Below are 12,761 nucleotides of genomic sequence, written 5' to 3' on the forward strand. Positions count from 1 at the left end.
CATGCCACCACGCCCAATTAATTTTTTGTATTTTTATTAGAGATGGAGTTTCACCATCTTAGCCAGGTTGGTCTCAACCTCCTGACCTCATGATCCACCCACCTCAGCCTCCCAAAGTGCTGGGATTACAGGCATGAGCCACCGCACCTGGCCCGAGAACAGGTGTCTTTTGTCCGGCTTCCGCAAACTCATTGGGACTGACGGGCGACTCGCTTTGCTTAGAACCCCCACCAGCACACACGTGGGGCTGCTTCCCAGTCGTACTGCTCCTGGGACGGGCACTGCTGTTCTGCAGCTGGCGCCATTCTTTACCTCCTATTACCGAACTGCCAGCGTTCACTTGTGCTCTGTTAGGTAGATTACCAATTCTTGTTCATTCAGGTTTTCTTTTGCTCACTGATGTGCTTAACGTTCACTAACTTACCAAATGTGGCTTATTAGTGACTTTTTCTTTGAAGACGGAGTGGAGGAATCCTTGCGCCTTCTGCAGTATTCTACTGCTGTTATGGAACAGCGCGGCTATGGATGTGCATCAGTGAGGGATGGGAGAGGCTGGGGGAGTACATGTGAATGGAGAGCTAGCCCCACCAGTGTGTCTTCTCAAATGCAGTCTTGGCGAGGGCAGTTTTGGGAAATTACTGCTCTCACACACTCTTCTTGACCCTACCCCTCCAGCATCTCTCTGCTATCCAAGGGTTGGGATTTTTAAAAAGAAAAACAATAACAACAACAAAACCAAAAAACAATGTGAATTTTCCACCATCTTATAAGGGTGAAAAGCCCCCTCCCACATCCAGATGAACATTCGTGCATGGGTTTGAGGGCCTGGGAAAAAGACAGGGCTTGGCCCCCACAGTGCAGGTAGGCCCAGGAATCCTATGAGAGGGGCCAGGAGGTGGAGGAGGTCCCCTGTGGGCAGGAGGTCAAGTGTGTTGTGTTGTATGACTGGTGCTTGATGAACCAGGGGCGAGGGCACCAAGAACAACGGTATGTAATTGTCAAACCTCCACCCCTGAGGGTGTGTTTTCAGGTCTGGGTGACTAATTAGACTGGGAAACAAGGGAGGGCAAGATGGCCCTGTGCTTCCCCTGCCCGCTGCCTCTGGTGGCTGTGCTTCCCCTGCCCGCTGCCTCTGGTGGCTGTGCTTCCCCTGCCCGCTGCCTCTGGTGGATGCATGGGCCGCTGGCTTCAGAACTGTTTTTCTTTCTGATGGCCCCTGTTATTTCTGCATAAATATTTAACTACACATTCAAATGTCTTACTGCATTGCTAGAATTAACTATATATTGTAAGAAACACAAGTATTTTTCAGAAGGCCTGAGGTGGGCTGCGGTCACTCTGTGTTCTCTTCCAGCAGCAGGGCCTCACTCTCCTCCCCTTCAGCAGTGGACTCTCCGGTTGTCTTCTCTGTTGGAGCTTCTGCTGGGGCTTTGCTGTCCCTGGGATATGAATAACGATGGCAAGGTTTTAATTCTTGAAAGGAGCAATTAAGCTCCTCACCCCCTCCTCACTTTAGACGGGAACTGTGAGGGCCCATCATTTACCCAGTGTCCCTGTTGAAGGCCTCGTCCTCATTGGAAGACTCCTTGTCATGCAGCTTCCGTGTCATGTTTTTCACGCGTGTGACACTGAGAGGTTTGTACGTATCCCTAAGCCAGAGTGGCCATCTTAAGGAAAAGCCACCCTAGAAGATAGAAAGGGAAATATTAATTTTGCATGTCTTCTGCTCTCTCTGGCCACAGCAATGAATCCTGCTCCAGTGTACCTGAGTCACACTTTTCGATGAGCATGTCCTGTGTGGCAGACGTCTGGAAACGCCCCTGGGGAGACACAGGCACAAGACAGTGAGTGATGCTGCCGTTTCCCACGTCTCTCACATTGTACTTCTCTGGTCTTAATTAGGACTAAATGAGTACCTCAGTCCAAAATCACAGTGAGCAGAACCACTGCAAACCACATACCTGGGGTCTTGAAAATAATTCCATGCAGGTGGGGCTTTCAGAAGCTCTCCCTGTCTGTCCAGAAGGGCCCCACAATACAGCTGGAGGGACTTTGTGTGTGGCTCAGCATGGAGCACAGGGAGGATGTTCAGTCGCACTCACCCCCTTGGCCAAGCGCCCTTGTGCAGTGAACAAATGGCACAACCATTCTAGGTAGACACATTTTACATCAGTCCCCTTCAGACTTAGTCTCACGGGCATCATTTGATGGGGGGTGGAGGATGAGGTGTTTTTTTTTTTTTCCTAGATGCTTTATTTGCTTTATTCTATACCTGAGTGCAACTAGCCAAGTTGTCTATCTCACAGATTTTCATGCAGCAGGCTGTTGCTGGTGAGTGAGTGAGCTGTGACATCAGCTTAAAGGAAAACATATTCTTTTGAATGTGAATAAAACAGAAAAAGCCAGAGTGCATTGTGTGACCATGGGGCAAGACACTGTCCCTTTCTCTTTCTCAGGTTTCCTATCATAAAGGACAAACTACTGTCTAAAGTCTCTCCTATTTCTTTCTTTCTTTCTTTCTTTCTTTCTTTCTTTCTTTCTTTTTGAGATCAGTTTCGCTCTTTTTGCCTAGGCTGGAGTGCAAATGGGGTGACCTTGGCTCACTGCAACCTCCCCCTTCTGGGTTCAAGCGATTCTCCTGCCTCAGCCTCCCAGGTAGCTGGGATTATAGGTGTCTGACACCATGCCTGGCTACTTTTGTATTTTTATTAGAGATGGGGTTTCATCATATGGTGAGGTTAGTCTCCAACTCCCGACCTTAATTGATCCACCTGCTTCGGTCTCCCAAAGTGCTGGGATTACAGGTGTGAGCCACCTGCCTTCGCCTTCCTAGTTAAAATTCTGTGAGGTTTGTATAAAAGGAATAGAGTGGGAGCCCAAAAACCAGTAAGATGAAAAAGTAGTGTTTCCTCAGTTCTCGGATCCAGGGAAAAAAGAAAGAAAAAAAAAAGAGAGAAAGTAGTGTTTCCTGCCACTTTAGAGGAAGGACTCACATATTCTTCCTTCCATCAGCCTTGAAGGAGACTAGCGCCCTCACTCCAACACCAGGTGGCCTTCCCTACCCCTTCCCCAGAGCCTCCAAGAAGGCCCCTAGCCTGCCACCACCAGCAGGAACAGACACCAAAACCTTTCCCCTTCCTGTCCCTTCCCACCTCCCCAAAGGGCTGGGGACATCAGATGTGTCCTTGTTAGTTCCACCCAGCTCAGCTTTGGCTGGGGAGCTAATTTCAGGGGAGCCAGGCTAAGCATTAGGGCAAGTAAGTATTCTTCCTGTCTTGGGTAATTTCCTCCCTGAAAAACAAGGACAGAGTTCTAAGCTTTCCTCTATTTCTTAAATTATAATTTAAAAATTGCTGGACTGGCTGAGTGCAGTGGCTCACACCTGTAATCCGAGCACTTTGAGAGGCTGAGGCAGGTGGATCACGAGGTCAGGAGTCCGAGACCAGCCTGGCCAACATGGTGAAACCTTGTCTCTACTAAAGACACAAAAAATTAGCTGGGCATGGTGGTACGTGCCTGTAATCCCAGCTACTCAGGAGGCTGAGGCAGGAGAATTGCTTGAACCTGGAAGGTGGAGGTTGCTGTGAGCTGAGATTGTGCCCTTGCACTCCAGCCTGGGTGACAGGGCGAGACTCTGAATTTAAAACAAAAAACAAAAAACACCAGACTAATATTTACCTTGGGAATGCTTCTTCATCTTCCTTGGGTGCCCTTCTATGACAATACATCTATTTTGGAAGAAAACACAATTAAGATTACCCATCACAAAAACCACTATCTCCAAATCTGTATTTATTCCTTTTATTCATTAGAAGTCTCATCCACCTGAGGACAGAACTTTTTGGAGACGGGAATTGTATGCTGTTTTACAGTGCTTTGATTCTTCCACAGTACACTCATCCTTGATATCTTGCAGGGGATTGGTTCTAGAATACTGCCCCCACACCATACCAGAATCTGTGGATGCTCAATCCCTTATATGTTATGGTGCAGCATTTGCATAAGACCAGCACACATCCCCCATATACTTTATTTATTTAGAGACAGGATCACTCTCTGTTGCTGAGGCTGGAGTACAGTGGCACAATCACAGCTCACTGCAGCCTCAGGCTCCTGGGCTCCAGTGATCTGCCTAAGTCAGTCTCTTCAGTAGCTGGGACTACAGGTGCACACCACCATACCTGGCTATTTTTTATTTTTAGGAAAGACCTCATCTCACTATGCTGCCCAGGCTGATCAAGTGATCCTCCCACCTTGGCTTCCCAAAGTGTTGGGATTACAGGTGTGAACCATCATGCCTGGCCCCATGTACTTTAAGTCATCACTAATAAAATGTGTAGATATTGTACAATGGTGACAGTTGTTATGCTGTACTTTCTATTTGTATTTTTATAGTGTTTTTTTCAAATATTCAGCCTCATCTAGTTGAATCTGAAGATGTGGACCTGCTGATGCAGAGGGCTGACTGTATCTAACTTAGGGTCTTGCATGCAGCTGGCACTTAATATATTTTATTGACTGTTTTACATAAAATTCAACAGACAATTCCTAACAAAAACTCTTAAAAGTAGGGAAAAAAGGAAACCTGAGTCCTTCCTCTAAAATGGCAGGAAAACCAGCCTGGGCAACATAGCAAGACCTTGTCTCTACAAAAAAATTTTTTAAATTAGCTGCTGGCCTGTAGTCCCAGCCACTCAGGAAGCTGAGGCAGGAGGATCCCTTAAGCCCCGACTGTGAGGTTATAGTGACTGCTCTCCAGCCTGGGTAAAAACAGGCTCTGAAAAGGAAGGAAGGAAGGAGGGAAGGAAAGAAGGAAGGAAGGAAGGGAAGGGAAGCGGGGGGGGGGGGGAGAAAGTAGAGTATAACAATTGGAAAGGAAGAGACAAAACTATCTTTATTTGCATATGAAATGATAAATATTAGACAGCCAAAGAAGCCTAAGAGAATCAACTAACATTTTACTGGAAGTAATGTAAGAACTCAGTACAGTGGCTATATACAAAATGAAGAGATCAGCATAGGAATTTTTTTTTTTTTGAGACGGAGTTTCACTCTTGTTACCCAGGCTGGAGTGCAATGGCGCGATCTCGGCTCACCGCAACCTCCACCTCCTGGGTTCAGGCAATTCTGCCTCAGCCTCCTGAGTAGCTGGGATTACAGGCACGTGCCACCATGCCCAGCTAATTTTTTTGTATTTTTAGTAGAGACAGGGTTTCACCATGTGGACCAGGATGGTCTCGATCTCTTGACCTCGTGATCCACCCGCCTCAGCCTCCCAAAGTGCTGGGATTACAGGCTTGAGCCACCACGCCCGGCCAGAAAATTTTTTTTTAAAAGATGGCTACCTCAAATACTTTTCCCATGTACTACCAATAACTAATTAGAAAATGGAAGAAAGATCCCATTTACAATGGCAATAAAAATGTATGAAGTATTTAGAACAAAAATACAAAGATCTTTTATCTAACAAAAGATGTGTAAGATCTATATGATGGAAACAGACTCTTCGGAAAGACATGCAAAAAAATGAACACATGACAAGAGGTATCACGTTCCTAGAATGTTGTACAGATGTTATTTCTCAAATTAATCTGCAAATTTAACGTGATCGTATTCAAATCCCAAGACAGTTTTTGGTGGTGGCTATTTTTGAGACACGGTCTTGCTCTGTTGCCCAGGCAAGAATGCAGTGGTATGAGCACAGCTCACTGCATCCTCGACCTCCCAGGCTCAAGCAATCCTCCCACTTCAGCCTCTGAAGTCTCTCATATGGTATCTAAGAAATGGTGACAAATCTCACAAAGGGAGTAGGCTCAGAAGGGCTGGAGTATTCAGGGAAGGTGTCAAAAAGAAAGACCAACTTGAGATGGCTTTTGAGAGATTCATAGGATTCCTCAGGCAGAGTGAAATAAGGGCATTTTAGATGGACAAAGGCACAGACAAAAGCAGAAACGGGCATCGTGTGACCAGGGTATAGTGAGGGCTGCTCTGGCTGGAATGGAGGGCTGCCACAATAATGGAAATGGTGAGTGAGGGGAATAAGGTTGGATTGGCAGCATACCGTCAAGGTTGCCAGCTTATTAACTCACTCTTCCAATATGCTAGCACTGGCCTGTTGGGAAAAGTAATACATCATGTAATGGAACAAAAGGCAAACAGAGGCAAGCTCTGGGAATGGGCGCTATAAACAGGACTCGCCCCAGAGTAGCCAGATGTAGGCTTTAGATATGTAATGCAGATTGAGCATCCCTAATCCGAGGAGGAATGTCTTATATGGTGTCCGAGAAATGGTGACACATCTCACAGAGGGCCTGGGCTCAGGAGGGCTGGAGTATGAGACATTCCCCCTCCCCTGTGAACTTAAATAAGTGGCCAACTACTTTTTTAAAAGATGGCTACCCTGTAGTGCTCTAACTGGACCTATTTAGACAACGCCCTACACGCTGGAGAAGGAAGACACTATGTGAGTCTAGCAAGTCTACAAGACGAGACTTCTCTCTTCTGCCTCGTCCTTCCTCTCCATGGTGATGACAGCTCTGTGAGGGTGGAGACTATACTTTTCTCTTCATTTCAACAACAAGGAAATAAATTAGTGGCAGAGTACATTCAATTGTTGACATAGTTTTGGGTGGGAGAAATTTTGCTATTATATCAACTTAATTTCTTAAAATAGTCTAGTGGGATTAACTTAATTTCAATTGACAGAAATTTCCTGGAAGTGACGATCCTTTAAAAATCCTGGAATATACATTATAGTAAAAGAACAAAGCATACCTCGGCCTTAAACAACTGAAGAAGAATGTCAAGTAGTAGTAGGTGGGAAAGTGGTTTTGATTTTCAGTTTGTGGGCTCTGAATTTACACAAAGACAGGATTGCATTCTGAAAACCTGAATTAATTATTGTACTTACCAAGATGACACAGAAAATTAGGATGAACATTGTCACAATTACAGTCACAATTACAGATATTGCCAAGATGAGTTTGTTGTAGCCATATCCTGGAAAAACTCTAGTGAGCTAAAAAAAAAAAAAAAAAAAAAAAAAAGAACAATTTTTTTAAAAAAACAAAGAGATAGAATGAAAGCTAACTATTAAAAACCCCAGTACTCCAAGTGAGTAGCTTACAGGTTCTTTTTTATTTTTTTGAGACAGGATCCCATTCTGTTGCTCAGGCTGGAGTACAGTGGTACAATCATGGTTCCCTGTATACTTGTCCTCCCTGGGCTCAGGTGATCCTCCCACCTTAGCTAGCCTCCTGAGTAGCTGGGACTACAGGCATGTGTCACACACCTAGCTAATTTTTGTGTTTTTTGTGGAGACAGGGTTTCACTATGTTGCCAAGCTGGTCTCAAACTCCTGACCTCAAGTGATCCACCCACCTTAACCTCCCAAAGTGCTGGGATTACAGGCATGAGCCACCTGGCCAAAGTTACATGGTCAAGACAAGCTATGGCCACGAGTCCCAGGTTCTCTTGTGTTGGCACTTTCCCGACACATGCTAAATGATGGGAAAGTCTGGGTCTCACCTTTCTGTGTGGTCCTCACCTCACTTGACTTCTGCTCTTTCTGTTCACTCTGGGCTTCCATGCTCTCGTTGATATAGTTCTCAGTTTTCCACTGGTCCGTATCCCATTCTGCCTTGGACACCTTTTTTTCTTGCTGTTCACTGAGAAGTTTCATCAGCAGGCCTGTCCCGGAGAGGAGCTTAGCACAGGCTAATTGCACTTGGGTCTCAGAGCAGTCCATCTTCAAGGTCCGGATAACATGAGATATGAGCCTTCTCACATTGTTGTCAGGGATGAGGGACTGTAGCTGCTGGTTTAGCTGAATTTCAAACTGATCACCTAAGGATGAGAGCAATGGGTAATTGAAGTTTTTGGGTTTGGGGAACAGGTCACTGCCCAGGTCATTGTATTCCCATTGTGCTCCATTGGTTTGTTTAACAGTTGGCTCTAAATTGAATGCAGTCCCATCGGAATCTGCCTCAGGAGGATTATTGTAGGTTGTGCTTTCAGAGATGGTGCCTTCTGGCATAGCAGTGTTTCCCATAAAAATGTTTTCTTCAAAGGCATTTCCTGCAGTCGTGGTTTCCATAAAATCTTCTGAAGGAGCAAATACCTCTGGAAAAGAATTTTTTTGAATACTGTCTCCTAAAGATAAAAAAGCCCCTTCTGAAGGGGAATTTATGAGGCTCTTTGCTGCAGAGAACGGAGGCTTCTTCGCCAGCATCAGTCTGTTGAGAGAACTTTTCTTTCTGAACTTTCGACTCTTTTTGGCCTTGGGTGTTCTGTGGACCACACGGAAGCGAGTTTTACGAAAGCGGTATTTTTTTCTGGAATTTATAGTTGGTTTAGCAGCCTTCATATTTTTAACTCTAGCCTTTGCGTTTTCTAAAATGAAAATGGCGTAGGTTAAGTCTTTTTGTATATTTCTGACCTCACGTTGGGCTTTTGCAGATGTGGAGGCGGAAGGCCCACCCATGGAGAAGGGTTTCAGCGAAGAGGAGACCGCTGTCTTATGCTCTTGGGTGAACGAAGGCTTGGTGTAGATGGTGTTTCCTACTAACTTCTCGGGCCTCTGCACCACGTGAGGCTGTTCCAGCTCCCTTGCGGCTGCACTCCCGGGCCCTTTTCCTTTAACAGTGTTTTCCACAAATGCCTGGGCACTCTGTTCCCTCCTGATGCTCTGCTTTCCCACCTCTTTGAAATGCCTTTTCTGGATGCTCCTTGGGCCCATGAGGACTCTGTTTGCTCTCTGCAGGCTTTTTCCTACACTTTGAATCTTTGCCAGGCCGTTTTCCGGTGGTTGGGAAGTTTCTAATTCTGTCCGAAAAATTTGCCGTTTAAATTTGGGACCTAAAACACTGGACTGTACAAGCATGGCAGTTTTTTCTTCCCTTTTAACTTCGTCGATTTTTTCTTGAATTTCTGCATGTAACATATTTTCCAGAAAATACAGCTTTCTCAATTTATTTTCGTAAGTTGAGTTGTTGGATGCAGGTTGAAGAGAGGGGCTCTTTGCATTGTTTTTCAAAATACCCAGGGGCCTGTCACCATCTTGTGAATCTGAAAAAAGCAGTTTAATGAATGGTAACAATGTTGCCTCCGCATCTTCTACATTTCCCTCTGAGAAATAAGGCAAGATATAATTAAATGCACTGATAACATCACTTTCATCACTGATGTCTAGCTGCTCACTCCCAAAGCCTAACAAGTTGAGCCTGTTGCTGCCTGAGGGCATCTCCGGCTCAATAGTCAGCTCAGTGCTCGTGTGCTTCTTCCGGGCTTGTAACACCTTCATGAACTCTCCTTTGGGATTCCCTATAGCTGCTTCTTCAAGACAATGTGTGGTGTTTGTCAGACATGCACTGTTGCAATGCAGCTTGACTGTCTTGCAGACAACCTCAATGCTATTTTTAAATTGGCAGAGGCAGCAGGCCATATGGCTAGGTAAGATCCTATAGATTAAAAACACAGAACAATAAATTAATGATGAAGGGGTTTCTTGAGTAGGTAATGGAGGCAGACCAATGCTACCACAGGGCTGGGCAAAAAGGTGTTATTGAGGCCTGTGGACTGGACAGTTGGGTAAGAACCAGAGGCCACAGGAAGGAGGACGGAGGTGCACAACAGAAGGGTATGCATGGCAGGGAGTATGGTATGCCTAGAATAAACGTGATTGGGATTAGAATTGGGTGACACTGATCAGTAGTTTAATTCAGAAGTATCTCTTCCCAACTCAAAAGTCTCACTTTGGGCTGAAAGTACGCAGGAAGAAGGTAGACTTCTAAGAAGAGTCTGAATAAGCCCCCAACTTCTGTAGTCCCTTTCTCAATTCCTGTTGGGAGTGGGAAATATTAGACATTCTCTGGGCCTTAAAAACAGCTTAGTTTAACATGTATTGTGGGGTAAAAAAATAACAGAGATTTCATTGGCCAAATCTGGATGGACATTTGAGCATTCAAAAGAATAACAATAATAATAAGTTACAACATAATTAATATAAATAAGAATCCATGAAGAATGATATTCAAAAAGAAAGAGTGGGTGTTCGTCTTTAATGAAATAATGCCAGCTAGTAAATGCAGAAGGAATGACAAAATTTTAAAAAGTGTCACTTTGCACCACCAATGTAATAAAAATTGATTCAGACAAGGATTATTACTGATACACAGTTGGGTAAAAAGACACTTGAGAACAGGATCTTCACTGATTTCAAAGTACCACCCCGCAGATTATTTATTAATTACCAAGGGCAAAATTATTTTTTATTTTTATTTTTTTATGAGACAAGGTTTCACTCTGTCACTCAGGCTGAAATACAGTGGCAAAATCATAGCTCATTGCAGCCTCAACCGGGCTCAAGTGATCCTCCAAATTCAGTCCCCCAAATAGCTGGGACTATAGGCTTGCACCACCATGCCCAGCTAATTTTCTTTTGTTTTTTGTATTTTTAGTAGAGACAGGGTTTTACCTTGTTGCTCAGGCTGGTCTAGAACTCCTGGACTCAAGTGATCTGCCCACCTCAGCCTTCCAAAGTGCTGGGATTACAAGCGTTAGCCACTGCACCCAGCAAAATAACGACAGTGGAGAGATCTGGAAGATCACCGTAATCAAGTGATCAAACTTAGCATTATGAGCCACCTGTGGTCACGAGGCAGGAAGGATGTATCACCTATGCAGTATTCTTCTTTAAAATGCTTAACTTGAATCTCATCATGAGGAAACAGACAAATCCAGATTGTGGGACAATTACAAGACAGCTATCTTTGACTCTTAAAAAATGCCAGTATCATGAAAGATAAAAAAAAAAGTAGAGGAATGTTTTTGATTAAAGAAAATGAAGACTTGACATGCAGTGCCTGACCTTTGACTGGATTCTGTACTATTCTTTCATCTTTAGGGTATGTTTGAGTTTTTTTCAAAATATAAATTTGGGCAAAGAGATACCAAGATAATTGATTATTGCCATGGCTTATTGGGGTCATTTTAGAGAAATTAAAAACAACCTCTGTTATCTGGAGTAAATCTCAAGGTTAATCTTAAGCATTATAGCATGGTCATTAAGAATACAGATTCCACAGCCAGACTAGGCTTAAATCCCAACTCCACTAATGCGAATTTGGGCAAACTGCTTAATCTCTGTTCCTTGGCCTTGTCATTACAATAGTACCTACCTCTAATGAGTTTTGAGGATTCAATGAATCAATACCTGAAAAATATCTGGCACACAGTGAGTGCTCAACAAATGTTAACTACTATAATTATTACGTTGCAGAGGCTGTGGGGGCCTTTTCTGGGTCCTTCAAAAGGATGACTTTATCAGGACCTCATTAAAACTGTGAAAACAGAAGAGTGTTTCATGGATATATGAAGTCTATGAGTTGGGAGTACAATGAATAGAGGTTTTTTTTTTTTTTTTTTTTTTTTTTTTTTTAACTATCTCCTGTAATGGGTATAAGCAAACGTATAGAGTTTTATATTAAAACTGCATCCAGTAAGTTGGCCTGACACAGCTTTCAAACCTATAGTGAAATAACCACTAGTGACTAGTAGTGTTCCTTGGGGTCCAGTGGAAGCCTTTGATCTTCACATAGAACGAATGGACCCAGAACCATAACCTAGCATTTTACTTATATAGCAACCTTAACTCTAACACAAAGGTGTTTCTTTATTTGTTTTGAGGCAGGGTTTGGCTCTGTTACACAGGCTGAGTGCAGTGGTGCAATCTCAGCTCACTGCAGCCTCTGCCTCCTGGGCTCAAGTGATTGTCCCACCTGAGCCACCTGACTAGCTAGAACTACAGGTGTGTGCCACCATGCCTGGCTAATTTTTGTATTTCTTCTAGAGATGGGGTTTCACCATGTTGCCCAGGCTGGTCTTGAACTCCTAAGCTCAAGCAACCCTCTCTCCTTGGCCTCCCAAAGTGCTGGAATTACAGGAATGAACCCAAAGTTTTTGTTATTATTTTTGTGCTTTCAACTTCTTATTTTAAATATTTTCCTTTTTTCCTTTAAGCCTTAGGATGGCTGGGAAACATTTTCAAATGGTATAATGAACACCTGTATAACTTCCATCTAGAATCAACAGCTGCTTTTTAAAAATTTCCCACCTAACCCCAACAGTTGCTAATACTTTGCCACATTTGCTTTCCACGTATGTCTGTCTACACATTTTTCTGGACAAACCATCTGAGAGTTAGTTGCAGATATAATGAGCCTTCACCACTAAATAATTCAGTGTGCAGCCCCTAAGAACCAAGGCATTCTCCTCCATATCCAGAATACTATTATCACCCAGTGAAACTTAATATTATCATTGCCTACTATGTAGTCCATATACAAATTTTCACAATTGTCTCAATCATATTATGGCTTAAAAAAATTCAGAATCCAATCAAATATCAGACATTGCATTTAGTTTTCATGATTCTTTAGTCTCCTTAACCGTTCCCAGAACTGTTTTAAAGTATACTGACAAATCTTTGAGACTGTAAATGACTTGCGGTATAGATTATCCTTACTTGAGAATAGTAATTTTCCAATACACATTAAAGGTCATTAAACATGAGCCAAGACTCAAATGAGCTGGCCTACTTTCTTTGTATATAAATGTATAAACTCCTGATGACTTCAAATAATGAACTCCAATAGGGCAGTTAGTTTAATGTCTTTCAGGTCTTGATGACAAATGGTTACAGAGAATAGGAGCATTTTTTCTATCCACTAGTGGTAAAGAAAAAAGCAGACAGAGCCTCACTA

The 12,761-nt window shown here is 43.5% G+C and overlaps 1 protein-coding gene across 1 annotated transcript in view; it reads right to left on the bottom strand.

Moving 5' to 3' along the window:
* Window positions 1-1,274: 1,274 nt before the first annotated feature.
* The window catches only part of LOC141581878 (leucine-rich repeat-containing protein 37A3-like), a 47,976-nt gene continuing 36,489 nt past the window's right edge, over window positions 1,275-12,761 (bottom strand). Inside the window, 6 exon segments of the mRNA XM_074388783.1 lie at window positions 1,275-1,439; window positions 1,545-1,684; window positions 1,766-1,820; window positions 3,679-3,728; window positions 6,911-7,018; window positions 7,547-9,458. Of these exon segments, the coding sequence (XP_074244884.1) occupies window positions 1,334-1,439; window positions 1,545-1,684; window positions 1,766-1,820; window positions 3,679-3,728; window positions 6,911-7,018; window positions 7,547-9,458 (2,371 nt within the window). The 3' untranslated portion in view covers window positions 1,275-1,333.

Source organism: Saimiri boliviensis, chromosome 17 (genome assembly GCF_048565385.1).
Source record: "Saimiri boliviensis isolate mSaiBol1 chromosome 17, mSaiBol1.pri, whole genome shotgun sequence".
Classification (NCBI taxonomy): Eukaryota; Metazoa; Chordata; class Mammalia; order Primates; family Cebidae; genus Saimiri; species Saimiri boliviensis.